At 41.4% G+C, this 27689-nt stretch overlaps 2 protein-coding genes across 4 annotated transcripts in view; one reads left to right on the forward strand and one right to left on the reverse strand.

Moving 5' to 3' along the window:
* The window catches only part of ACO1 (aconitase 1), a 35099-nt gene extending 32705 nt beyond the window's left edge, over window positions 1–2394 (forward strand). The window contains exons 20-21 of the mRNA XM_005141480.4: window positions 307–492; window positions 1690–2394. Of these exons, the coding sequence (XP_005141537.1) occupies window positions 307–492; window positions 1690–1803 (300 nt within the window). The 3' untranslated portion in view covers window positions 1804–2394. The remainder of the gene's footprint in view (window positions 1–306; window positions 493–1689) is intronic.
* A 1494-nt stretch (window positions 2395–3888) lies between these two features.
* Window positions 3889–26100, reverse strand: RIGI (RNA sensor RIG-I). 3 transcript variants are annotated; one of them, XM_034073071.1, is made up of 18 exons: window positions 25887–26100; window positions 25651–25782; window positions 23535–23713; window positions 21579–21729; window positions 21262–21387; window positions 20376–20486; window positions 19253–19406; window positions 18104–18362; window positions 17434–17596; window positions 16915–17016; window positions 14627–14784; window positions 14192–14327; window positions 13120–13268; window positions 11756–11846; window positions 10911–11081; window positions 9650–9801; window positions 7010–7156; window positions 3889–5286 (listed from the first exon to the last, which is right to left on the reverse strand). In XM_034073071.1, the coding sequence occupies exons 1-18, from the start codon at window positions 25990–25992 to the stop codon at window positions 4987–4989; spliced, it is 2787 nt and encodes a 928-aa protein (XP_033928962.1). In that variant the 5' UTR covers window positions 25993–26100; the 3' UTR covers window positions 3889–4986. The 3 variants fall into 3 exon arrangements, with proteins under 3 accessions (XP_033928962.1, XP_033928961.1, XP_033928963.1); XM_034073070.1 differs by having other exon boundaries at window positions 20376–20489; XM_034073072.1 differs by lacking the exon at window positions 21262–21387 and having other exon boundaries at window positions 20376–20489.
* Window positions 26101–27689: the final 1589 nt, after the last annotated feature.

Here is a 27689-nt window from a genome sequence, read left to right on the forward strand (position 1 = left end):
GGAGGGCAGCTGTGAATTAGGAAGAGCTATGTAAATGACTAGTGGTGTTCTACGTAAGACATGTTATAGAAGTATGCAGGATTCCTGAAAAAGCATATGGAATTTTTTGACAATCATGCTTCTTTTAAAGATGCTTGAATGTTAACATATAATCAAGACAGTCCACTGTAAGACCAGCCTGCTAACTCTAGCAGTAGCTGATAAATGAAATGGAGGGGGACCACAAATGTACCAATTTCCTTCCTGTGAGCGCAGAAAGGCTACCCTGAACAATGAAAGTAACTACAGCTGTTGTATATTTCCCAGGGTGTCAAGGCTGTGCTTGCTGAAAGCTATGAGAGAATTCATCGGAGCAACCTAGTAGGGATGGGAGTGATTCCTCTGCAGTATTTGCCTGGAGAGGATGCGAGGACTTTAGGACTCACTGGACGGGAGCGTTACACAATTGTAATTCCTGAAAAACTAAAACCGCAGATGAATGTCCAGGTTAAGGTAAGAGACACCTAAGGGCTGCATTTACTGAATGACTGTAATTTATCTCAGAATCAAATGTCTCTTCAAACAATGTGCTTTCATATGGCAGTAAGTTTCTCTTGCTTGAGGGAGGGGGAATTGAGATGGCAGAAAAGATGAAAACAGTTACTCTAAGAGGGATTTGCTATGATGGGATATAAAAGCAGCATGCCCAAGCTGTTTTATTTAGCACAAAACAGTCCTGTATTCTGGAGCAGTCATTCAAGTCCACTATGTTTTTTTCTCTGTTAAGTGTTTGAAGCAAAATGGAAAGTGAACTGTAAGTATTAAATAAATTAATCTATTGAAACGAATTTAAAACAATTAATTGATAATATAACTGACAAAATGTTGTACACAGTGTAGCATTCAAAGTGAAGTCTAAAGGATACCCAGCATAAAAGGTAGTTAAACTTCAGGCCCTCTATGTGAAAGACTACTTTTTGTCTAGCTGACTTAACCTAATAGCTGCTGATAGTCTGCTCTTTTACTGCAGTTAACAAAACAATCTACTTGCTGCATTATTTAATGCAGGTGATCTCCCTCATTTAGTTTCTAATGGTAGTTTTTTATGTGTGCCTCATTAACTGTCCTGAAATGGATAGATCACAAAGAGCTGGTCAGCTTACCAGCCACAGAAGAGTGGCAGATGAATGTGCAATGTGCATTCATCTGGACATACCTGACTAGGGACTCTTCAGTAAAACACAATGGCTTTATTCACTTCATACATTTGTCTCTGTGCTAATCCGATTCCCAAAGGCTAGGCCACAGGGAAGTTAGTGAAATTAGTATTGCTGTTGTACATAAACCAGAAGAATGACCACTTAAAAGAAGATCAGGAATTGGTATAACCACTTGAAAGGATGCTCAGCTTTCATGCCTCTAGGCTTATATCAACAATAAATCTAAGTGAGCCAGCAAATGCAATGCAAGGAGAGTCCATACCATGTTAATTATGGTTTGTTCTAAACCACTTTCCTCTTAAGCAGCTGTCTATAGTCTGTGGAAAGAAGTACTCCTGTCTGCATTAAAAAAGTAAACAGTGCCTGTTTAGTTTAGCTTTTTATCACAATTTCTTAAGAAGGCAAAACTATTGTTATAGTCCTTTTACTATGATGTCACATAACATGTGTAATGTTCTCCTGCTTGAATGACTTTCTTTGATTCCAACAGCTGGATACTGGGAAAACCTTTCATGCCATCATGAGATTTGACACTGATGTGGAGCTTACTTACTTCCACAATGGCGGCATTCTGAACTACATGATCCGTAAAATGGCATCCTAATCTAAAATTTTAAGCAAAAACGTCCAGGTACAAGCCTGCTTCTGGTGAGCAAAGTAAAATGATGGTAATCACAAATTTGAAAGTGTGAACCATAAAGTGAACAGTTTTTTTGTGGATTGTACTAGGCTTGTTTACAATGCAAAGTTACTCTGTGTATCAGGAAACTGGAAATGCCCAATTAAACAGCATTTATTATTTGTTCTATATGATGGTTGACTTGACTTACATTAGAGTAAAGTGCGAAAGTCATTAAAATATTGCTCAAATATGTGGAACTGTTGAAAATAATGTGCTGATTTCATAGATCTGGTCAATTTAGTATGTCTCTGAATTTAAGTTCTATGCTTACATCAGTGGTCCAAAAATAACTGACAGTATAAAAAAGTTGTTACTCCTTTCTGATTACCTGATATTGACTTGTTTTCTCACTCAGTTTACCAGAATCTGAATCTAATACTGAAATGAATTATTTAGCTGTTTATTAATTTTAAAAAATGTGAACTTTGTTGTTTAAAATCTAAGCCTTTGTGGAAAGGTGAACCTATTGGGGATAATATTTCTAATAGATGAAATTAAATTTATTTTCAAAAACTGTGATGGTTTTTGTCATGTTATCCTCAGTACCAAGATGCAGAACAAAGCTTTGATTTTAAGCTTTTCTCATTGTCCATACTGGAGCAGAGCTGTACAAGTCTTGACTGTTATGTTTTAATTCTTCTTTCATTAAATAATGTGCATGAGACCAGATGAATACAAATACTGTCAGATACTGGCAGTCTTCTATAACCCAACAGAATATTGTTATGATGTACTTTCTTCTGTTCTGTGTCCTCAAGAAGACAACCTACCATAATTTCAAGATACTTTTTCATGGCACTTTGCTACCAGTGATTACACTGTGTTCGTTGAAGTGACTGCCCAATCCACAATACCACATGAATCAAGTTACAGCGGTAACAAATGTCTTCTTACTCAGAGATAAGCAAAGTTATAGCACTAATTCTTACTCTTCACTATCTAGTATTTAGAGCAACTTTCACAACAATTAACAGTGAAGAAATTCTTTCAAAGTAATCTCCTGATGTATTATTGCTGTTAGCTCCAGCTGTATCTTGAAAAAAAAAACCCTAAACACAATGAGGATAGCTCCGAAAGAAGTCAAGAGGCTTACAGAGGTGCTAGAGCTTGCACTGTGCCCTGCAACTGGCTGTTTGTGCTTGATTACAACAAACAGCAGATCTCTAGCAAATCCAGCAGAGGCCCACTGACATTTTTCAAAGAGCATCTCTCAGAACAAGGGGAGAGAACCAGGACTGTTTAGCCTGGTGAAGAGAGGGCTCAGGGACATCTCCGCTGTTTGTGTATAAATATCTGAATGAAGGCCACAAAGATGCAGCCAAGCTCTTTTCAGTGGTGCCTAATGACAGGGCAGGAGGCTATAGGCACAAACTGAAACACAGGAGGTACCCTCTGAACATCAGGAAGTACTTTTTTACTGTGAGGGTACCCAAGTGCCGACTTAAAGAGATTGCCCAGTTAGGTTGTGATGTCTTCAACTTCGAAGATGCTCAGAGGCTCTCAGGACGTACGATCCTGGGCAAACTGCTGTAGGTTACAAAATGGCCGGTAGAGGTCCCTCCTATCCTCAGCTTTTCTCAGAGCTGTTACCATGCTTATCATCTTGAGCATTATGTGGTAATAAATATGCAACTTTGGGTTCAATGGCCAAAAAAAATCAGATATTCTCAAATTCCAAGTAGAGTGCTGGTGCTCTTCCTCACCTTCCCATATGCACTGTGTACTGGAGGTAGTTTTGTATCAAGCTGAATTCTTATTAATGTGTTACCTTGTCAACCTTTATTACATTCATTCAGGCTGAACTGAAGAGTTGTTGTAGTCTGCAATCCTTGTGGTCAAACAAGAGGAAAAGACTGAAACTCCTCAAATTCCTTAACTTCTCAGTAGTTACTACTATAAGCTGTGAAAATTAAGACTGATTTTCTTTTTTTTTTTTTTTAATGTCAAGAGTCCTAAAGTAGATGAGCCTTTCACACAACAAGCTGATATGCAAGGACTGTGATTTTTCCATGTATTTTTCATTTGAATGTGCTAGCCAGCCTTTTGCAGAATCTTTGTTCCTAGCAGTTTTAGAGGAAAGGCATTTTGCAGCCATATGTTATCTTTATCCATTGTTCTGTGTTTCCTTTCTGAAAGTAAATATAAGAACAGCAAAGAGCTAGGTAGAAACTAAATACAGAGTAAGTTTCTGTAAGCCTGAGATTGAGGCTTCCTGTACAGTGCATACACCTTTCACAGTAAAAACCACTGACTCGGAATGTGAAACAGTGCTTAAAAAGATAGTTTACTCTTAAATTCCACATAACACTTTGAAAGAATGCCACAGGTCTCACTAGGGTTTAGGCAGTTAAATACATTTTGGACTCCTATTTGGGTTCCTATTTCAAGGTGGTTTTCTTCAGGATTCAGATATGTCAGGCACATAATTCGACATACATGAAACATGCAATGGCAACTGGTGAACGTGTAGTGACAGAAGGAAACTGCTACCATTTCAATCCAGAAGATGTGTCCTCCAGGAGGGTTTATGAAGCCCTGCTGCTTTTCTCAGACTCTTGTAGAACAATTCTCTATTAAATATAGATTTGAAAGATGCAATATTGACCTTACAGAAAAGTTATTGGACATTTTCTCTCAATTTTCTATATATCAAGATGCTTAAAGCATTAAAAGTAGCCAAAGTATCAGTATGCATAAGCAATGTTGTCTACATGGAGGTTCAATCCAACCAGAAGTCACTGGTAACAAGTTCTGATTCACACAGAAATGCTTGAAGTTGTAGCCTGTCACCTGACATTAGATGTTTAATTAGTCATTCAAATTGATTTTGTTTTTCTCAGACTAACCTCTTCATGGCAGCAGGATTAAGATCTGGAGGCTTAGCCACATGTCTGGCCCTACTTATCTTAAACCTTCTAGTGAAACATTTAATTGGATAGCAATTTTTTCTCGTGGCCATACTAGCCTTTTTTTTTTTAATCTAGCCAGCTGCTGATATGGGGCCTAGCATATAAGGTGGCATAAAGAACAAAACTTTTTTACTCATAGATCATCCATTATTTCAGCTTAGTGCAGTAGGTTGGTAAATGCATTAAAATGCTGAGTTCAGCTGGACAGCTCTTCAGCATCAAAATTCTTCAGAGAAAAATTAATATCTCTCCATTTCTGAAAATCCATTTGTGTCCCAGTTTCAATGTTCTCTACTACAAAGCTTTTGATTTTGATCACTGGTAGATTATCAAATGTCCTGTACTTCACTATGATTCCCCAGTCATGCTGGCAGTTAGTATTTCGGCAATGCATCTTGCTTTTTTTCTCAAAACAATCAAACTGGACTGGTTTATGGTGAGGCTTTGTTATATACCGCTCCTTGAATGCGTCTCCTAGGACAGTGTGATGAGATTCCTGCAACAACACATGCCAGAAGTGATTAGTAGTAGAAACACCATTCCTTATTTTTTCCTGATGTTCCTCTTCCCCTCACAAATACCATTTCCCTGGTAAAGTGATTCCTGTCCTTCAGGAGGCCCACGTTCCAGCCCCTTTGGCTCATTGCTGATTTTTCCCCATTCATTAAATACCAGGTAATAGAAAGGCCTGGGATTGGGCTTATCAAAACCAAACCTGCTGTATATCATCACCAGCTTATGCATATTTGAATTTAGCTTCTCTGAAAACCATGCCTTGTGCATAGAACTAACAGAGGCATCCAGACAAGAGACATCTTGAGAGGCTCCTGCTTCCCACTCATTTTAACTGTATGACTCCAGCTTTCCATGAGGGGAAGTGCAATTCCTTTGGAGTGGTAAAAAAAGTAACCCTAGCAAGATAAGAGAGTTACACTTTGTTGTTTGTAACACATAAAATCAAAGATTAAAAAAATTAACAACTTAATTTGAAAAAAAAATATGTACAATTTGTGCAAGTTAGAAAATGCTTGTTCATCCTGGAAGAGCAATTTCCATTAAATACATAGGCTGAACTAAGACAGAACTGAGTTTGTGGGGATTATTTAAAATATTGTGAGTGGTTATTTGCAGATTACTAAGCAAAATTTCTTTCTGAAGAGTTGTTTGAACTCTCTGATCTGTTTACATAGGTATAGGTGATCATACAGAAGTGCAAAATGGAGTAACATTCAGAAGTGTCAGAGATATGTTATTTGTCATGGGTTTTCACAAAGCTGAGCTATTTGCCTTTGCTCCTTGCCTGTGGACCTTCTCTATGCAGACCAGTAGTGAACTCCATCTATGTTACAAAAACAAGTAGTAAAAACAAACAAAACAACGATTTTCTTGATTAAAAGGAAATGCCTGAAGGCAAGCACTCTGCATTTCCCAGCTGTGGCCTGAAGCTCCTTGTCATCAGAACTGTGCTTTTCAGAGCTGCACAAATAGAAGAAGCTTTAGAAGAACAAATTTTGGAACTAGAAGGGCTTGAAGTGCCCAGAAAAGTCTTTTTTCATGATCACCACTTTCCATGTTTAGACTATTGGCTTCTTGGGCTACAGAGAAATTCTTAAGAAAAAGTACAGTAAAAATGTCCCCATAAGATACATAGAAGCAATGTGAACTACCTGAAAAATGAAAACCAAAGTAATATTGAAGAAATAAAGGCCTCCTCTTTTAAAACCATGGCTTGCCTTTCCAAACTGAAAACTGGCCCTTAAGACAAGAAGCTGAACAGTGAGCTAATCTTAGTACTATGTACCGCTAATTTTCAGTCAACAGAAATTACAGGAGAAGTCTCTCAACTGCAGGAATATTTTCAGCCTTATGCTAATTGGGAAGGTAAATATCCAGCAGTTCCACAATTAGGGTATATGTCATTGAAGATCACATGGTTTTCTACAAAATTAATACATTACTAACAGAAGGAGATTCAGGAAAATTGAAGTGCTTTCTGTCATATCTATTTATACTCCTTGGACATCATCACCTGCCACCATCATAATATGCTATAGAAGTAGTTATGACTGATCCTGTAGCTTATGAATTTACTCAGATTTTTTTTTCTGCTCCAGTTTGCAAAAAATAGCCTGCTTTCCACACTGATAAACAATGCTGTTAGTTCAATAATGCTGACTTCCCTGGTGTTCAAGGTTGTAGGTTTCCGTACAGAGACATACCTTTATAATTCTGATGTCATCTGTACTGCAGGCAAATGCTTTGCATTTTCCACACAGAAGATTTTTCTTTCCTTCATCTACCTTGTATCGTGTTTCCTTCTTCCTGGAATCCCGTAATACCTTTTCCCTCATTTGCAAACCATGTATCTTTAATAAATAAATAAAAATCAAGATCATTATGAAGTTAAGAGAAGCCCCAGGGTCAGCCTAAACATGACTGAGGATATGTAACAACTAGGAACCTATTACTTCTTCAAAGCAAACAAACAAAACATGTCCTGTTCTAGCAACTCATACCAAAAAAATAACATGGTATGTTTGTCAAGTATTTAAGAGTAGAATTACATCAGTTGAATTGAACAATAAGGAAGAATATTATATGGACAGCATTTAGGCTGTCTGTTCCTTTCTTCCCTCTGCTCCCCTGTAGCCCTTTTGGTCATAACAATATTAAGTGCTTGTGAAGTCATGTGAGGCACTACTGCACTCAGGCTCTGGAAAGCCCAGCTTGGAAAGAAGGCTCCAGAGACCACAGAAATTGCAGCATTCCAGTTTTGTGAGTCATCCCACCTTGTTTTTTCTGTGATGGCAACTATATCATAGTTTTCAGCTGTACAATGGGTTTTAGCTCCTCTTGTTTCTTGCACATGCTGTGTGCATTGGTGTAGGTGCATTTCAACTGGCTTAGTGATCCTGCCACCTTTCTGAGGGGATAAACCCTCATTCACAGGTGATCATTCTCGGGAGTTCCTGTGTTTTCTAACCCACTGTAACCCTTGTTCCTTTGCTGCCACAAGGATCTCCATCCCCTACCTCCACTGCGATGGCAGACCGAAAGACCTTGCTAATGCACCCATCCCTCAACACTGGTGTGCTGCCCCCAGACTTATCTCCAGTGACCCTGGTTTTAAAGGTCTAGTTTAAAGGTCTTTCAATGAGCTCTGCCAACTCCTGTGGGAAGATCCTGCTTCCCCTTTGAGAAAGTTGTACCCCATTTGTTGGCAGGAGGCTGCTGTCATGTAGACCAATGCATGATCAAACTGCACAAATCATGCCATGATTGGTATACTCGCAGACCAGGTATTGATCTGCTGGCTCTTCCTGTTTCTTCCCTCATCATTCCCTGCAACTGGAAGGGTAGAGAAGAACACTAACTGTGCTCCTGATCCCTAAACCAATCATCTCAAGGCTACTTGAGGCCACTGCTCTTCCACTCAGGAGATCTCCTATAGCAATGATGCAGCTCTTCATGGAGGTGAGGTTTATGCAGAGTGTAGGCCAAGTTATTTCTTCACAACACCTCCAGGCTAGATGGAAGTGTTGCCAAGTTAACCTTGTACCTATTCTGCCATACCACCGTGGGCTGGTCATGGAAGAGACAATGCCTGCTGCACTTGCCTGACCAAAAGCCTGACTTAGCCTGAGGCACCCCAACACCGCAAATGCTGACACTAATTTCTATCCTCATGATATTTTCTGATCTGGTAAGTGCGCAGCACACAGCAGGACTAATGTAACATAATAGATGTGTGCTGAGTTAACTAGACTTGTTAATCTGCCAGACACTGCTGCAAAGACAAACACTACTGTAGGCAGTACAAAATAAGTCACCAGCAGAAGAGCACATACAAATCCAAATGTCATCGTGTTAATGTCCTGGCAGTGGTTTCTTGGAATCTCTCAAAAAACACCGCTCTGAAATCAACAAGCACTTGGCATGACAACAAACAAAAGCACTTGTACTGGCCTGCATCAAAGATAAAGTGCTTCTGAATGTGGAGTACTGCATTCAGCTCTGGGTCCCCAAACACAAGAGGGACATAGACCTGTTGGAGCTACTTCAGAGGAAGCCACAAATATGATGAGAGAGTTGGAGCACCTCTGCTATGGAGACAGGCTGAGAGAGTTGGTCTTATTCAGCCTGGACGAGAGAAGGCTCCAGGGAGACCTTAGAGCAGCTCCTAGTGCCTAAAGGGGCTGACAAGAAATATAGAAAGGGTCTACTGACAAGGACCTGTAGTGATAGAACAGGGAGGAATAACTTTAAACTGACAGAGGGGAGATTTACATTAGGCATTAGGAGAAAATTCTTCCCTATGAGGGTGCTGAGGCCCTGGCACAGGTTGCTCAGGGAAGCTGTGGCTGCCCCATCCCTGGCAGTGTTCAAGGCCAGGTTGGATGGGGCTTGGAGCCACCTAGCCTAGCGTAAGGTGTCCCTGCCCATGGCAGAGGATTAGACCTGGATGATCTTTAAGGTTCCTTCCAACCCAAAACCACTTTATGTTTCTATGAATATGGATAGACATACTACCACCATTCACAGTTTCTCATCTCCCTGTCCCAAGTAGACACAGCAGTATTTGTCCTCTAGTGGACTGAATATTTTATATTTTATTTCTAAGAAGTTTATATAAATCGTACTTCAACTTCTAAGTTTTTTACATTTACGATACAGATGACATTCTGCAAGCTAGCATTACACACTATCCCTTATTTACTGATTAAGCCTTGGTCTAAAACCAAATACAGTGAACACTTTCCTCGGGTTATCACTTGGTCTTAGACAGAGCCCAAGTAGATGAAGGCCGATACAGATTATGCCTGTAGATTTGAGTATGAAAATTTCATGGAAGTACAAACCTTTCTTGCAAATGTTCTTTTATCCCAATTCTGTAGCTTTTCAACAGCTTCATTCATCATTTCTTCCTTGTAACGGTTGTGTTTCTCTTTCTCAACCACTTCTGTTTTGTTTGTCAGGAGGATGCACTTGCTGTCTTTAGCCCTTCCACGACCTACACAGCAGCACATTTGACCCCTTTAGTTACACTTAACAAGATGTGCAAAAGCAGCTGTTATGCCATAAAACAGCATTAATTGGTGTTTAAAAAAAAATCAGAACAGTCTATCACAAAAAAGGTGAGGAACTGGAAATACAGTTCTGGCAAGAAAAGAGAGGAGCACCACTATCTCTTCCACCTGCTATGCTGCCTGCCTGCTTTGTGCTGCTGTGACACAGGCAGCTAGGAACTGCAGGGAGCTCATACCAGTTTAGAAGTATTGCAGTTAGAAAAAGTGTTTACATTTGCTTTTGATCTCTCCTCACAAAATCATGATTTTTTTTTGTGGTTTAAAAATGATGCAACCTATTTTCTTCGCATCCTTAATATCTTGTAAACAATAAACGCTATCCTTTCACTCAAAAACGTGAGTTCTGGACCAATTACTTCATCATGAGGTAAAAAATAAGGAAGATACAGGACATAAACCCTGAAAGAAGAGGACTATGTACAGCAGAGATCACTTTCCATCAAATAATCAGGCTACCTACTTGGATGACACAATAAAATATTACAGATGCACCCTTGAAAGGCATTTCCTCATTTCGGAATGTTAACAGAAACCAGTATTTAATGTGGCTCTTCATTCCCCTCTACTGGCAGTCTTGTAAAATCACCAAGATTCAAGACTGAAGTGACTTGGATTTCTTTAGACCTCAGCTACCTGTAACTAACTGGGATGGTAAAAAGCCACTGGGCAGGGAGGGGTCTTCGGAAGCCAAGACAATACATAAAACTCCAATGCAGCAGTCCTTTGTAAATAGGCAGAATGATTTGCCCTATTTCTGACTAGAGCTCTTCTAGCCATACTTCTGTTTACAGGTATAATTAACCCCTTCAGGGATCAGTCCTTAACAGTTCAGTAACCCTGAGCAGCATGGGTAATTTGCATGGCAAAAGAAAAGGACTCAGTTCTGTGAACAAATTTGTCGTGTCTGGTTCCATAATTCATCTGACTTCACTCAGGGGCACAGAGGAACAACAGCAAGACATGCTCATATTACTATAGTATTTCCGAAGTTTCCAAAACAGGTTTGTAAGGTAATAGTTCTGAAATTCCATACCTCTGACTTGGATCATTTTGGTGACATTACCAAAGTATTCATAGAGCACAACAAGGTTACACTCAGAAATATCAATGCCTTCATCAGCAACAGAAGTAGCAATTAGCAGTCTGGTGTCTTTGTTGGTTTTGAATGCATCCAGTACACCCTTCTGCATTGGGAGGGTCATACCTACAATACCAAGAAACTGTGTCAGGAAAAAGACACTGAAGGGTTCCTTGAGCAAAACACCTACATTTGCTCATGACCAATGCGAAAACACATTGTCTTGATCTGGAAAAGTACTTAGCTGGCTGCATACTCTACCCACATTCCTGCTGATGTGCCACAGGAACTGTCATCTTGGGAAACACTGTTTCAGACAAAACCCCTAGCTGATCTTTATTAGAGACCCATGCAGCTTAGTTATTTCAAGCCCAAGCTAACTCTTGATTTAAGCCATACATAATTTATTCCAGCTGTAATTTCCATTCTACATTAAAATATCTTTGTGCCACTGGGCACAAAATGAGAGAGGTATCTGTGAAAGGAACAGGAAAAATACCACCAGAATTAATCACAAGAAGCTGTGATAGTGAACAGTTTCTAAACTTCTTTTGAATTAGCAGAAGAATCCTGCAGCAAAGGGCAAGGGTCACTGCTACTTTAACCAAAGATTCTGGTCAGACAAAGCAAGCATCTCTTTAGGACTGGTAACAGGTCTTATAGATACATAAGAAAGTATAATGCAAACTCGCATTACCTTTCTCTGTTTAAGAGCAGTGAAGATGCACACAGGAAGAGTAGAACAATTTTAGCACTGTGGCCACCATAGGTCTAGTATTCCACAGTTCAAACCTACATACCTGTTTTTTGATCTCTTCTTCCATGACCCATCAATATACCTGGCTTTATGTGGCTAAATAGAGGGTTTGCTTCTATCCACTTCTTCAAAGCCTGGAAAGCAAATCAGGAATTTGGTTCCCTGTCCAGATGAAATGCTAGTTTTAGATACATAGTTAGATCCTGCCCATGCTTGCCTAGACAATTAATGCTTCCAAGAACCACAAGCAGAAAAGGTGGATGTTACACAGCAGTGGGAGGATCTATTGATAGGTAAGAAAGCAAAAGTCACAGCCATGATGCCAGATTGAACCGTGCCACAGCTGATATCACAGCTGATATCCACTTTTCCCATCCCTGAAACTCAAAGGCTGGCTAGAGCGCAATCAGCCTTTCACTGCTAGAAAGTATTCCTTTTGCTCTTATAAACCAGCAGACCACTGATACTACACCTCTGGAATCCAAAAGCAATGAGCTATTTACAAGCTGCACTGACTCACTGCACAGTGAAAGCAGCACCTTCAAACTGCTCTTACTTAGGAGCAAGATTCAGCCAAAATACAGGAGACTTTTGCATCTATAATGGAAAGTAGACAATAGATGCTTGTTTTTGGTAGTTTGGACCTCAGTCTACCTTTAATTTTTTTCTGGTTTGCAATTCATCCAGCATGTCTATACACCCAAGGATAAAATGAGAGTTGGAAGTCTCATCTGTTTACAGTAGGCAGAGACTAGGATGCCTAGCAGTAAATGTTTAAGGGCTACCAAAGCTAACGATTAGCAGCACACTTGCTTCACACATGAACTTTTTCTGGGAACAAGGTATTGGAAGGGTGTAAAAAAATATCGTCCAACCTAGATCCTTGATTTTGGACAAGTTTGAAATAGACCAGTGAATCAGAGGGTCCACAGAACATTTGTCTTTCCTTTTTCTTGATCAAGAACACACGCGAGGGCACAGGCCTTATTTGGGCCTATGGGAATCCTCTGGGAAACCTATAAATACCTCCTGATGTGCAGTCAGTAACAGAGCAGAACTGCTGGTTAATAACTCTGCTACATTAAAGCCTAAAACCTTGTAATGCATCCTGTTAAAACTGACTTCAGACTGAAGTAAAAATGTGACAGCTTAATGATCAACTGTCACACGTAGCAAGGAGAACTAATGAAATACACCAACCCTGTACTGTAGTTTTTAGAAAGGGAAGAAAAAAACCCAAACAGAACAAACAAAAGCCAAACCCTTATCCTGTCTCAGAGCATCAATGCTCAGGAAGATATAGAAAGATTAATATTTTCTTGGGAAGATCAAAATGGGAAGGATAGTAGATGAGGCATTGTATTTTCCCATTTCCCATTTTAGGAGCTTTAAAAATAAGTGTCTTACAGCTACTAAGGCTCTTGTCTTAGCAAAGAGAATAGTGCGAGTCTGTGGGTTATAGTGGTATGCTTCATCCAAGATGCAAGCAAGCTCTTCCAGTTTGGGATTCTCATTCGATTCATCTTTTGAAAGGGCAAAGAGTTTTGGCTCTTTCTCTGGGGAAAAACAACAACAACAACAAAATAAAATAAATAATAATTAAAAAACCCCAAACCAACAGTGTTTTAAATAATTTACCTTCTTTCATGCAGAAAACAGAATTCTTACACAAACCTGTAATGCCACCAACATTCTCTTTAGCATCTATTTTTATTTTCTATACCATTATTTCAGATGGAAGCAGAGAAAGCTATTGGTTAAATGCAGCAAAATCCCCAGGAAAAGAGAGCCCTGAATCTCTCACATCTTGCAGCAAGCCGATAGGAGAACCTCTGTGACATACTGTGCAGCAAAAGACAGCAACAAAACAAGCTCAGTTCTTACGGAGAGCTGCTATTTCTTTTTAGGAAACAGCTAACACCACAAGGCAGACAGCCCAGTGATTTAAAATTGTAGTCAACACTGCAACCCACCAGACCACAGGCTGGTTTATGTCACATTGCTTCTAAATCAGAACAGTGCAACCTCTGACTTGTAATCAGAAGCGTACAAAGACCACCAGCTTCTTCACAGAAGGTTAGGATTCATCCAGGAGTATTGGGCAGGAAGAGGTTAGGTAGTGCACATAATGCCTTATCTAACGCTGGCACCATGTTTACAGACTATGTCAGTATGTATGTAGACTTGTGAGGTATACCCTTAAGGACACCCCTGCCTTATCCCAGAGTCAGGCTTGTAAGAATCTACTATACTGTCTACCTACAATTACTGTTATTTCCTTAGCTCCTGCACTAGAAACTTGCAGTCCCAGAAAGTCCTCATCCCTCTGCCTTCCCTAGCACTGCATTTGCATCCACACAGACACTAGATCTTCTTGAAAGTGAAAAGTTTCTGGAAAAACAATGACACTTACTCTGAAGAAAACACTTCTACCACAAGCCCTCTTCTCCCCTGCAGTCACAGGTATTGTGTGAAGTACCTTGAAATTTGGCTGTAAGCTGCTTCTCCAACTCTGTATATGGTCCATTTCTGACATTTCTGAAAAAGTCAGTTAGGTAGGCTAAAGCGTCTTCAACGCGGGCATCTTCACTGATGATGAGAGCATCATTGAATTTCTGCATGGAAAGACAGACATGTACATGGAGACTCATTTTCTGTGTGACAGGGCATGAATGCAGATTTTATTCAGCTAGATTAAGTATGACAATCTTGTGTCGTTCTTCCATCTGCATAACAACAAAGGCTTTACAAAACCTCCTCTGCACTACCCTGCTCTTAGTGAGCACCATAAGATGAACTCTTATACGCTATGCTTTAGCCTGTGTCAATCAAATAAAATTATTAGGTTCAAAACCTGCTCCCTGCTCCTAGATGATCACACTAGTATCAGAAGGAAGTGGATAGCTTCACTTACCCGCAGGTGTTCAGTGCAAATGAAAAGGTCTCTACAAATGTTGCTCTCCTTCTCCTTATCTGCTAGTTGCAGTAGTCTGCATTTTTTCTGAGTGGTAACTATCCACTGTTCATATCTCTGTGTTCCAAAATCATTTTTGTTGATCTGGGAGATAGTATCTATTAAAGAAGGAGGAAACAAATATTTGTTCATCTTGACTAACAAATAACCAGAACAATTAGCTTGAAGACAACACATTTTCCATTAATGTTATGTCTAAAAAGCTTATGCAGAAGAACACTGTATGATACAGTCACGGAACCACTGAGGCATCTGTGGAGGTCTTTAGTCCAACCCTCTGCTCAAAGCAGGATCACCTGAATCCAGTTGCTTAGGCTTGTGTCCAAACGGATTCTCAGTACTTCCAAGGATGGAAATTCCATTTCTCTTGGCAACCTGTTCCAGTATTTGACCATCCTTACACCAAAGGAGTTCTTCCTGTTATTTAAGTATCCAGTTTGTGCCCACTGACTCTTGTCCTGACTCTGGGAAGCATCTGAGAAGGATCTGGCTCTGTCCTCTTCACTTGCTGTGTTTTGAAATATACCCAGATGTTAGGCTAAAATTAACCCCATACAATTCAATGGGGGATCTGTGTACATACACGTATCTGCAGTCTTTAATAGTAAAATTAGAGCTCATTTATCCTATAAGAAGCCTACAGTATTCAGAAAACTGTGTGTGCATTGTTTCTTGAATTACCATCTACTCAATAGTTAGGTATTCATTTGCAAAATGGTCCATAGTACTTAAGGCATATTATCCAAGGGCCCCTCCTTGAGGAAGAACATGTCAGTACTCTGAGTGCTTCACAAACTTCTGAGTAATCAGAGTCCACAGAAGGCAAAGCAATGGCATTCATGCAAGAACTCCAATGCAGAAATGAGCTTCAGAAGTGTTTACTTAGTTTAACATTTTGAATATCTTACTGTATCTGTTGAAAGTTGGGGTTTCTTGGGATTTGGGTTGGTTTATTTTTGGTGTGTGGGATCCTTAGTATGGATGTTGTTTTGGTGGGTTGCTTTTAATTCTCCCTTCTTTGACTGAAGGGAGAATTCTGGAGATTCGGAATTCTGAAATTCTCCACTGTATTCTGGAGAGTGAACCCAAAATACAGTTCACTCTCCAATATCAGGAAAGCAGAGCAGGAGAAAAATTAGAAAGTATAGAACTAAAGTACACAGGCTTAAGACACCCTGGGCAGTTTGCAAAAGCTGGTCTAAGCACAGACAGAATCCTTTAACTCAGAGCGGGACAGACCAAGGCTGATACTGAGCATAGCCATCCATGGGTCTCTGCTCTGTACTCCCTGTAGCTCCCTAATTTGCTGACAACAGCCACTTACTGGACACCATTTATGAACTGCAAAAGCAGAAAAATCAATCGAATTCTGAAGGGCTGCAGAAGTGGATCTCATGACCATGAAACTCATTCTCTTCTTGCAGCCATGCATCTCCCTCTCTGCAAACTACACTATTGCAGCTCCTAAGGCTGGAACCCTACTGACAAGTATTTACTTTCTTAGGCAGCCATACCCTCTCTCTGGTGGTGTTCACGTTCCACATATCTTCCTCTGCAAAATTGCCTTAAGTGCTTTTCAATAGGAAATAATGGATACCTGGGAAACAAGGGAAACGGGTACCCAGAGATACAAAGAGGACAAAATCCTGATCAGAAAAGGTGGCACCTCGCACCTCTAGCAATAACTCTGAGTGCAGAGAGGCCAGAGAAAATATAAGAATAAGTTTCAAAGCAGCAAGTGAAAGTAAACTTTTGCTGAAAAGAAGAAATTACAACATTCAGAGTAACACTATAACTGAGACCCTTCTTGTTTTCCTTAACAGTGACAGATTGAGGTATGAAGAATTTGGAGAAATGCTTAAATAAGAACAGGTATCTCTCATCAATGAAATCTATCTCATTGCGTTTTGCAAGCAAGAACTTTGGTTGTTTTATTCCAGATTGTTTAAACATTCAACATGATTTGACAGTGTTAAAAGCACACCATCTTTAGCTGCACAAAACACAGTTTGAAATCTAAGCAAAAATACTTATGATTATCAAAATAATTATATAAACAAGAAAATTGCTGACTCTTCTATGTGTAATCTCTTATTTAGAAAATACTAGTTAAAAGGAAGGAAGAGAAAGAAAGTGGAAAAAGAATAATTGTTCTAGGAGTCATGAGGATTCACTGATGCAATCAAAGACTGAATCCCAGTTACAGGGAAGTTATTACAGTATCTTACCCACTGAGTAATTCTTTCTCATCAGCGCCTCTGTCTCAGACATCAGGCCTGAGATAATCTCTGCAAAGTGATTTTGAGCTCTCATTTTCACCCATCTGACATCTAGAGACAAGAAATGGAAGTCAGTGGCTTGATTAAGTAAAGTATTTCGCTGGACAGCACAGAACAAATTCTTGTCTAAAAGAATGCTACATGTGCTGCTCTATGCAATCCTAATGATGTCCTTTTTTAATGAGCATTATAGTTGCACAGAAAGAAACAGCCCCCAGTCTTCACTGGCAGAACTGAATAAAAAACAGAGATTGTGGATCTCAGGAAAGAGAAAATTTACTCAAAAGGGCATCAATTTACTGTGGGGCAACAATGAAGTGCTTGCTTAAACTCCTTTCAAGCTAGCAGGAAGCAAAGATCCAGCTTAGTTTTAAGGTTTTAACTTGACCTGACCAAAGGGGAGTTGGATAGCTGCCTTAATTACGTGCTTTGCATCTCTCAGGAAAAACAAAAAGGAAGTGTGCTTACGTATTTCTGGCCTGTTTCCAAATCTCTTCAGATCCTGTTTGTTCTCTCTGACAGTAGATATGACCTGTACGTCAAGGTTGGCGCAGACGGTACAGACATACTCTATTGTTTCCTTGATGGTCTTGGCATTACCAACTCCAACAGAAGCAGTTAAACCTACAATCTGAGCACACATATGAATAGCAGTGGTTGCTCCCTTGTCACAAATAAATAACCAGGAGACACTGTCACCAATTGCCAAGCAGCCACCATCTTCAAAAACAAGGAAACAAACCAGGAAGCTGAAGTAAACATGAGTGCAAGCACTAAACCTTGACAGACAAACCTTTTCCATCTCCCAGACACCCAAGCTTAGAGTATCCAAACTGAAAATAAGTTATCCACCTACTTAAATCCATAACCAGCTGTATTTGTCAGTGCCCATCATGCACAGAAACAGCAAACCTATCCCCAAAACTGTCCTCTGCATTCATTCAGAAGAGATGTCTTCTCAGCAGTACCAAAACTCCCTGCCAGCTGAGACAGTGGCCCCATTTTATTGTTGCAGAAGACAGCAACAGAGAGGTGACAAGGAGATTACTAAACTCTGGGGAATGTGCTTACTTCCAAGACCAGCAATCCTGTCTGATTTCAAGTACTCCAGTCTCTGTCATGCTTGGCTGGACCTTACCTGAGGTAGTTGGCTTGCAGAGGAGTCAAATTTTTGTTCCAGGTATCTGGTCATTAACACATTGTACGGGTGGTTGCCCATAGTGTTGTGGCACTCATCAAATATCATCAGTGTGAAGATGGAGAGGGAGCTAAGGATCCCTTCCTCGATGCTATTCACAAGAATCTGGGGTGTCAGCACAATGATGTCGCTGTCCTGTATAACCTTTTCTACAGAAACATTTGCAACTGTTTCACCACTAATTCCTTGAACAGAATATCTAGGAAGAAGAGGCAAAAGATATGATATGAAAATGGATGTCTTGCAGGGGAAAAAATAAACTAGAAGAATGGAGTTTTCAGCAAGCCTGAAGGGTAGTGACTAAGTTCCAAATATCAAATTGTTGGGAAGTTTTACCCACACACTCTGAGAAAAAAATTCTGAGGTCAAACAACTGGATTTCCAACTCCCATTGACTAAAATATATTTTATTTGGGGGTGATGAATTTGTACATTTAAGCTGTATCTGTCAGTTCACATGTAAGCTGTACTTGGAGATCCTGTCCTTCATTCATTTTCTGTACATGTCTGTCAGCACAGGGCTGTTTTCTGTCCAGCAGCCTCATTTTCCCATAGCTATAAAGATTCATATGTGGATGTTCAGCAATCAGAATCAGAAGCTATAAACTGTCAATACCTCCCTAAGCAGTTTTCAGTTCCATTGGAGAGGAAGATTGTCCTTTTATGACTAGAGCTTGAAAAAAAAATCAAAGAAGTTTGGGTCCTTCCATTTGGAAAATAAAAAGAGACTCTGCCATGTGAGAATGGCGAGAGGAATCCCACTGATGCTGCCGCCTGAAACTGACTCACCTTTGAAAACAGGTTGAGAGGAGTCTCAAGAGAGAACACACTTCACTCTTTTACAGAGTTAAACACAGGTATACTTCAGACATTTCTACAAATGCTGCTCGAGGAGTGCTTAAACTCTCCGAAAACAGATTTCAGGCTCTCTGAATAAAGTCCACTGTGGTAACTTGCCATTCTTACCATTAGGTTCATCCTTCTGTTAAAGCCAAACACTTTTGCCACCAGTAAAACCATTACCTTTTGCCCTAGCCACAGCTGATCTAGAGGGTAGTTTATTTTCTATGGAGGAAGAATTACACTCACCCACTTCTTTCAAAGTGCTGCTTGAATACATTTTTTTGTTGTTCATACACTGGCAGTTTGGTTGCAAGAAAGACAACTTTTGCCTTTCGTCCTGAGGGCATGTTTTGGAAATGTTGTTCACAAATCATCACTGCCACAAAAGTTTTTCCAGATCCTTCAAAGGAAGAACATGAAAGGTAAAGCGCTAACAAGAAAACATGTGTTTGTGAGCAGGAGCCTGTCTCATCTGGATGTCCTGTAACAATGGCAAGCTGACAAGGGGTCTGTTAAACTTCCAGACTCTCTGAGGACAGTTTGGAATATGTGCATGCTGCTTACCCAGTTGGGTAATTATCCCTTTCTCACTCACAATCTCAGTCTGTAAAGACCATGTAGCAGTCACCGGGAGTGAAAGGCCATTTGCAGTTTTGAGTTGTTTGAAATTCTATTTCTGTTCTTAGCATCTGCTCTCATATCAAATCAGACTATGGTACAGGCACAAAGTACTTTCAGCTTCCATCCCTCCCCATGCAGCCTTGCTCCTCTCACTTTTCCTTTAGCACTCAGGCTCCCTGGGCAGGTTTCCCAGAGCTCTTCATCAACCCCGCCTCTGCTATTCCACCTGCTTCTCCACAGCCCAGGGGAGAATCAGGCTGACAATGTGGAAAACACAGGTGGAGAGAAAGAGTTGATTGATCTCTCTGCTGCTGAACTTCAGTCTTCTTAATTCTGTCCTGAGCTACTGCAAAGGTTCCCTGTGCTGTTCTAATGTTGTTGACATTGCAGTACAGAAGTCATGGGAGTCTCAGAGTAACGCATCCTATTTATATTTAAACTTGCAAGCCAAATTTCTTAAAGATCTGCAAAGATTTCAACTCAAAAATCTGTGCCATGGAGTGAGAAAGCAGAGGTCACCACATGGAAATCTGAATGTAAGCACTGAAGCAACAAGGGATACATCTGTCTTTCTCAGTCTTTGCACTGCCTTTGGTCATTAACTTCAGTTTAGGTCTGGATCTGTTTCTGCAAGGAAGACTGCTTTTAAATGAAGAGCTGGAAAAGTCTGACTCAACATTTATCCTTCCCTAGCCTTCCCAGCCCTCTCCAGCAAAAGAATATTTTTAAGAAACACGTGTTTCCTTACCTGTGGGTGCACATACCAATGTGTTGTACCCATTCATAGCAGGCTGTGCAAGTTCAGTCTGGTAGCTCCGAGCCTTCTTTGGTTCATAAACAGGTGAAGACTGACAGATCTCTTCTAGAAGAGAATCATGGTTTTGTGAAGTGTTGCAACATGAATGTGTAAAATACAGTTGCTGTCTAAAACAACAGAGTACCTTCAGTCTACACAGAGAATTCACTGATAGACAAGCCGTTTAACAGGACATACACACCAGACAAGAATCTTGTGCAGGTTTGGTGGCACACTTTTGTTGCCACTCGCCTGTGCTTCCTAATATGAATTAATTTCAAGGTCTTGGCTGACAACTCCCACCTCAACTGGTCCTTTTTCAACTCAGAAAGAAAACACAAGGGCTTCTTTTCTCCCACATATGTGCACAGTGTCCCTTCCAGCCTTCTGCTCTACAGATTTTTGAAGCTGTGGCCTTCTCAGGGGATTTGCACTTACAGAACAGGAACTAGAAATCACTGATGGAGCAAGCTTTGCCATATGAGACAACCACTGCACAGATCCTTTGCAGCCACATTCGGCTCTCTAAAATGGCTAACATCAGGTCGCGTATGAATTAGTTAGATAAGAGAGGCATCAACAACCATCTAGTGTTCAGAGACTTTTTTGATAATTTGCTGGCAGAACACCTTTGCATCAGAGATGTTGCAAATGTGGGGCAACCCCTAACACGTGCAATGCCTAGCATGAGATCCTTTAAATATGAAACCAGAAGACAGCTAAATCAAGTCACAGATTTTACTAGTTCCTCAGTACCTAACTTTCTGGCACACCACATCTAGTGTCTCAGGAAATCGAGAATTCCAGCCACACACTGTCTTAAGTTTCTAAGTCTTACCTGAACCTAAACAGAGATTTTCACTGAGATTATTATCACATTCTGCCTCTTCAGAAAATATCATTGTGGTTTCAAAGCTGTTCTTAAAGGCATCTGTCATTTCACCATCAATGCCTTTGCCATTATCTATACAATCACAAAAAAAAAGCATGTTATTGATCCTTCTGATTTTAAAATGTATTTGCTGTGATGACAAGGTAAAGAAGTTACTTCCAACCCTAACCATTCCATGATTCTATTTAAAAAAAAAAAAAAGGCGAATATTATTGTCTGGCACAAAAATAGGGAAAGAGCATTACAGAATTAATTCAGTTTACCTTCTCTCATATCCCACAGTTCACTTGCATTGTAATATCCTGTGTTATCCAGTGCCAGCTGAAGGCTTTTTGGCCAGTTTTCCTTGTCTGATCGACAGAGACATTCAATGAGTTTAGTTATCCCAGCTGCTTTGCTTCTGTATTCGCTAATCTGCACACACAACAAACAAAAGTTGCTGTAGCTTCCAAGTGATCAAACCCACTGTGCTTTGGTTGACATTTTTGATTTGTTTGATGTTCAGTTGAAAACTGCATTTCCTTACAGAGAGTAAAAGGTTCCAAATAAAATTCAGCCATTTACTTACTACTGCTGCAGTTCTGTACCCTAAACTTAGCTGGACTGCAACAAGTGGACTATTTCCTTAAATATTCACAGGGTCTGAAACACTGCAGAACTATTCTGTGAATTTCTATCTGGTGAAGCCCTTGTAACAGGCTTTCCAAATGTTGTATCTCCATAAACTACTGCTTTAAAAATAAAATAGCTGAAAAAAGTGCTTCTTGGGAGTCACATGGAGTGAGAATTCTTAACAGACTCCTCCACACATCATCAATAACTTATTATTAAGGAGTTGTGAATGAAGAGTGACTGTTAATATCACTTGTTAGTAGTCATCAATAACAGCACTGAGTAACAGTATAGGAGCTTCACATCTAAAGGCAATGAAAATGTTGTTGATTTCTGTGGCACAGCATTTCACTAATGACTTCAGACTAGAAGTTTCATTTCATCCTACAGCTGTGCTTTTGTGCTGACTGAAGGAATGAGGCCTGAGGCCTTGGGATACATTGTGAAGGGAGTAATGAGTTGCAAGACCCTGGTAAGGCCAAAGGGTCTTAGCAGGAGGCCAGATGGCCTTCCTCAGTAGGATAGGAGAGGGAGTGATAGAACATGTCACAGTTCTGTTCTGCCCTTGCACAAGACCCACAGCCCTTGAGCAGCCTGATCAAAGGTAAGACTGTCATTATCCCTCACTTACATATAAAATACATACCAAAGAGAGATTGTGGCTGCTTCCAACTATGTCGGATGATACCCGGGTGAAACTGAGCTCAATGAACTACCAATTGGTCATTTTTTTCATACGAGCTCAATTAATTATTGGCTAACTTTGGATTACAGTACTAATGAAGTAAGTGAACTTATCAATGGCAATTCAGAATCTGTATTAATGTAGCTTCAATAAACTGCGCTGTGGATCTGTAACTGTGAAAGCTCTTACTGAACACAACAGAAGGTTGAGTGTTGAATCAGTGATAATCAGAATTAATCCCAGATATCCCCAGCCTCTCTGATTTCTGAGCACTGGCTGGAATGCAGTGGGGGCATTTCTGCCAAATTTCTGTACTCATAATGCTGCTAGACTCAAGAGGCACATGAAGTTTCTAGGGGCTATAAAAAGTAAGAGGTTGTCTAAGGTGATAGACTATGCCAAATCCCATAACAAGTAGGAGTCACTTTAGGCAGCATCTAAATGCTGCTTTGCCTATTTCCATCTGTGTTTTCAGAAGCATTAGTGCGTGATTGCTCTAGAAAGCGGTCTATTCCAAGTATAGCAAAGCAGTCATTTCACTGTAGTGTGGCACCTTCCGGAACCACTGAGATCTCTTCAGGGGAGGCTGGACTTCACAAAGACACACAGCTAAACACTGTAAACACCAAAGCCACACTAACCCGCAACCTTTTTGCACACCACCATATCCACCAATCTGGAGGGATAAGGAATGAAACTGCAGGTGCTGCAGGCAGTGCTGCTGTGGGAAGCTGCAGCTACATAGCAAAGCCTCTTCTAAGCAGAAGAAAGCAAAGTCAAGTCCCTATTCAGGGGACTGTTGCTGGCCATCCTCCTTACTCTGCAGCATGACAGATGAGCACTAATTCACCCCACAAGTGAGGCAGCCAGGACTTTTCTGCAGCAAGATGAGACAAATACAGGATTTTAGCATTAACTGTACCTGCAGGATCTCATCACGCTCCCTTTCTATCAGGCACGTGTTTATGTAAGGCATGAGTGCTACTGGATCAACTTCTAGCATGGTTGCTTCTATCCGCTTCAACAGCTGTCTGTGCAACTCCAGTTTTTCCAGCTTGCTGAAGTCCCAATTTTCAATTGCTTCTGCCAGCCCAGTGTAACCTTTCAGAAGAAGAGGCAGATTGTTACTATTAACTCACTCTCTAGCTACAGTAGGTGGGAAGAAGGTGAAAATACACTTTCTCAGCCATGCTGGAGAAAATAAAATTGTCTTGGTAACTGCCAAAAATCTTGGTGAACCACAAATAATTTCTATATATTAAGTGACTGTTTTTGTTTACAGCACTTGTAAGTATAATAGAATAAGGTTTAGAAGACATGTGATTTGCTGTGTAGGCTCTAGGGATGGAATAAAGCAGGTCAGGGTCCCACAGGAACTGTGGGCAAACAGAAGGAATTTGCCTAACTTTTTTTTCTTTCATAGGAGCAGGAGAGTGGTGAGGATCTGAGACCTCACTTGGAGCATTGTGTGCAGTTCTGGTGTCCTCAACATAAAAAGGACATGGAACTGTTAGAACAAGTCCAGAGGAGGCCACGAGGATGATCAGGGGACTGGAGCACCTCCCATATGAAGGCAGGCTGAGAAAGTTGGGGCTGTTCAGCCTGGAGAAAAGAAGGCTGCATGGAGACCTCGTAGCAGCCTTCCAGTATCTGAAGGGGGCCTACAGGGATGCTGGGGAGGGACTGTTCATTAGGGACTGTAGTGACAGGACAAGGGGTAATGGGTTGAAACTTAAACAGCAGAGGTTTAGATGGGGTATAAGGAAGAAATTTTTTACTGTTAGGTTGGTGAGGTACTGGAATGGGTTGCCCAAGGAAGTTGTGAATGCTTCATCCCTGGCAGTGTTCAAGACCAGGTTGGATGAAGCCTTGGGTGATATGGTTTAATGTGAGGCGTCCCTGCCCATGGCCCGGGGTTGGAACTGGATGATCTTAAAGGTCCTTTCCAACACTAACTATTCTATGATTCTATGATTTCTGCATCTGCCAAATACAACAGTAATGCTAAATTCATAAGTACTTTGGACAGTGCTTGGCGTCAGGAAGTTAACTTTTTCAGTTTTCTGCTGAAAATACACCAAACTGAACCCTAAGAACATGTTCTAAGAAGGTATTTTTGCAGTTCAGAAATAAGGACCATCACAAGCTGGTCAAAAGTTGCTTTGGACCTAGAATTTGCTTTAGGGGAAGAGTGGGCTACATATGAGTGGTGAGAAATTTTGTAAGAGATGCTCACAGAGATAGTGTAACTATCTGTAGCTAATGGTAAGTAAATGAAAACAAAACTGGCTTATGACATGAGATTTTGGGGTTCAAGGTATCTAACAAATCACCAACAGGAATCTATAGTAGAACATGTACAGGAAAGCAGACAAATCCTGGTGGTTTTACACCTTCATGATCTCTACTGTCACATTTTCAAAAGGAAATTGGATTTGAACGTGACACACTAAGCAGTCATAGCTACTGAGGAACAACCATTTAATTTATAAACTATTCATGGTTACTTACTTCTTGGAACATAAGATTTTTCAGACCTATGAATATTTTTTTTTTAAATCAGTTCCTAATTTAAGATTCTGTTCTTGAGTGAAGTTATCCCATGCTATCAGTTACTCACACACATCCTGAAACCCGATTAGCTTTCTCTTTCAGAGGATTTAGCTTCATTCAATCATATGTGGTGGAGACAATGGCTGTCCTATTTTTTCTCTAGGCCCTGAGACAGACAAGTCTCCTGGCAATGAAGCTTTATCCTGCATCCCTTCATCTCTCACTGACTTTCTGCACAACTGAAATTGATCCAGCTGCTTCTCACGTGGATGTTTCTCCCTGCCTTCAAAGAGTTCTGTTTTAAGTCTCTGACAACCTACATTTTTCCACTGCGTATCATCTGATGGAAAAGACTAGGCGGCAGAAGCCCCAGGATAAGGATAACTGATCCGGGTTGCACAGGGCTGCCCGGCTGAGCGGTAGCTGTGGCTCTGGCAGGTAAAAGGAGAAGCATAGCAAACCCTCGCTTGCGAGGGGGAACTGACCTGCTGCGACCAGGGCATCCAGGAAGCCCCGGAGCCAGCCCTCCGCCTCCAGCAGCAGAATGGTATCCAGAAACAGCGCGGCGGCCGCCGTCACCCCCTTCTCCTCCTCCTTACGGACCCGCTCCTTCTCCTCTGAAGAAAAAAACAAACCGAAGCTGTAAAGAAGTGAGAAGCACCAGGAGCGGCCGCCCGGGCAGGAAGGATGCGGGGAGAAGCAGGTGCCGCCGGCCCCTCACCGTCCGACAGCCAGGCCGTCATGTTGCCTAGGATGTAGACGGGATTCAGGCTCTTCTCGATGTACCGCCTGTAGCATTGCAGGTTCCTCTTCTCCTCCGCCGTCATGGCAGGGCCGGCTTCGCACCGGCGCCAGCACCGACTGCGTGCAGGGCGGCAAGGTCTCTGAGACCGCTCCTGCCCTGCACGGGAGAGCCGGCGCGCAGCGAGAGGAAGTCCCCGTGAGCACGGAGCGGGCGAGAGATAGAAACTTGGGAGCAGCAAAGAAATGGAAACCGAAAGCGGCGAGGTGGGAGGGGACCGGCGCGGGGAGGGATGGGCCGGCGGCTGGCACCGCGCTGCGCTGCGCTGGAGCCTGCCCTGAGCGAATGAATAGGGGAAAAAGGGGAAACAAAAGCTAGCACTGACACGTGTACCCGGTTGGAAAGCCCGTGACCAGCAGTTTGCGGCTGCCAGGGAGACGGATAGCACAGCGAGGTAATAGGAATAAAGGCATTGCTCTACCATCTCTTCCCCTTTGCCCCAGAAAACGCTGTACTGTTTGGTTGGGGGAGGGGGGGTTGCCTGTATCCTGGCTTTTAGAGGACTGAAAACAAATTTTCTACAGCAAGGCAAGACCCCCACATGCTCTTAGCAAGCGCCTGCTAAGCTACTAGCATTAGTACAGCTTGGGAACATCAAAATGAAAAGGTCTGACTGCTCTGCAGCTGTGAAGTGAACATCAAAGGACAAGGCTCACAAAGCAGATCAGCAGGCTGCAGAGCTGAAAGCACCCACAGTTCAGAAGTGCTGCTAAATGTGACAACTCCATATGAAAACATCCCTTGAACTATTAGTGTGTAGAGTGGACGTATGCAGCTTTGTGCAGCTTTCATAAATCTCATGTGCAAGCAGATGGCTAACAAGTACTGGCCCAGCACAAGACCAATTGCCTAGGGAGGCTGGGAATGCTCCATCCCTGGCAGTGTTCAAGGCCAGGTTGGACAGAGCCTTGCGTGGCATGCTTTAGTGTGAGGTGTCCTGCCCATGGCAGGGGGGTTGGAACTAGATGATCTTGAGGTCCTTTCCAACCTTAACTATTCCATGATTCTATGATTCTAAGACACCTGCTTTCTAAAGCAATGGCAGCACAAGACCACTGAGTGACAGGCTTGCACTAAGAAAGGATGGAGGGGAGGGGAGTGAGGCAGAAGGAAGGGCTACCACTGGCACTGTATTTTCTACTCTCTTCTAGTCCATCTTTACTCTCAAGTATACGTTTTCCTTTCTTTCTCTTGAATACTCTCTTTTTACTATTCCACTCAGTTTTAAAGGGTCTATGGGAAACCTCATTTGTGCCACCATCATGTACCACCATGATGTAGTAGTATTAGCCATTGTCCTCTCAAAAAGCCCTAGTACAGGAAAGATTTGCATCAGTATTAACCCTATGCATAGAAGTGGACCAGGGAAATTTCACACTCAGCTGAAGGTTATCCACCCCTAGCTGGGAAAACGTCAAACAACAAAGAGGACAGCTTCTACAGCCAGAAGAAGACAGATGCATAAGCCCTAAATAGCACCACCAGTCACCTCTCCATTCTTTGTGCGTCCCTCCTACGCTGTGAACAAAGCAGTAGCTCATGAACTTTGTTGTGCCTGAGCTCAGCTTCTACAGAAAGGCACTTCATCCCTAATTACAGAACTAACAACTGGTGACTTTAGTATTAAAATGAGCAAACAGGCGGGTTAAACTTTTGCTCTTGATCGTGCCTTGTGCCCTCCCAGAGGAGCCCAGATTCCCTAGAACTGAGAACTAAAGCCTC

This window comes from Melopsittacus undulatus, chromosome Z, assembly GCF_012275295.1.
Source record: "Melopsittacus undulatus isolate bMelUnd1 chromosome Z, bMelUnd1.mat.Z, whole genome shotgun sequence".
In the NCBI taxonomy this organism is placed as follows: domain Eukaryota; kingdom Metazoa; phylum Chordata; class Aves; order Psittaciformes; family Psittaculidae; genus Melopsittacus; species Melopsittacus undulatus.

Excerpts from the sequence above, each read along its gene's own strand:
- RIGI (XM_034073070.1), bottom strand. The coding sequence starts at position 25,992 with ATGACGGCGGAGGAGAAGAGGAACCTGCAATGCTACAGGCGGTACATC. Across the intron at positions 14,785-16,914 it reads GAGAAAGAATTACTCAGTGG|ATACTATCTCCCAGATCAAC; the intron begins GTAAGATACTGT and ends CTTCTTTAATAG. Across the intron at positions 11,847-13,119 it reads AGACAAGAGCCTTAGTAGCT|GCTTTGAAGAAGTGGATAGA; the intron begins GTAAGACACTTA and ends TTTGCTTTCCAG.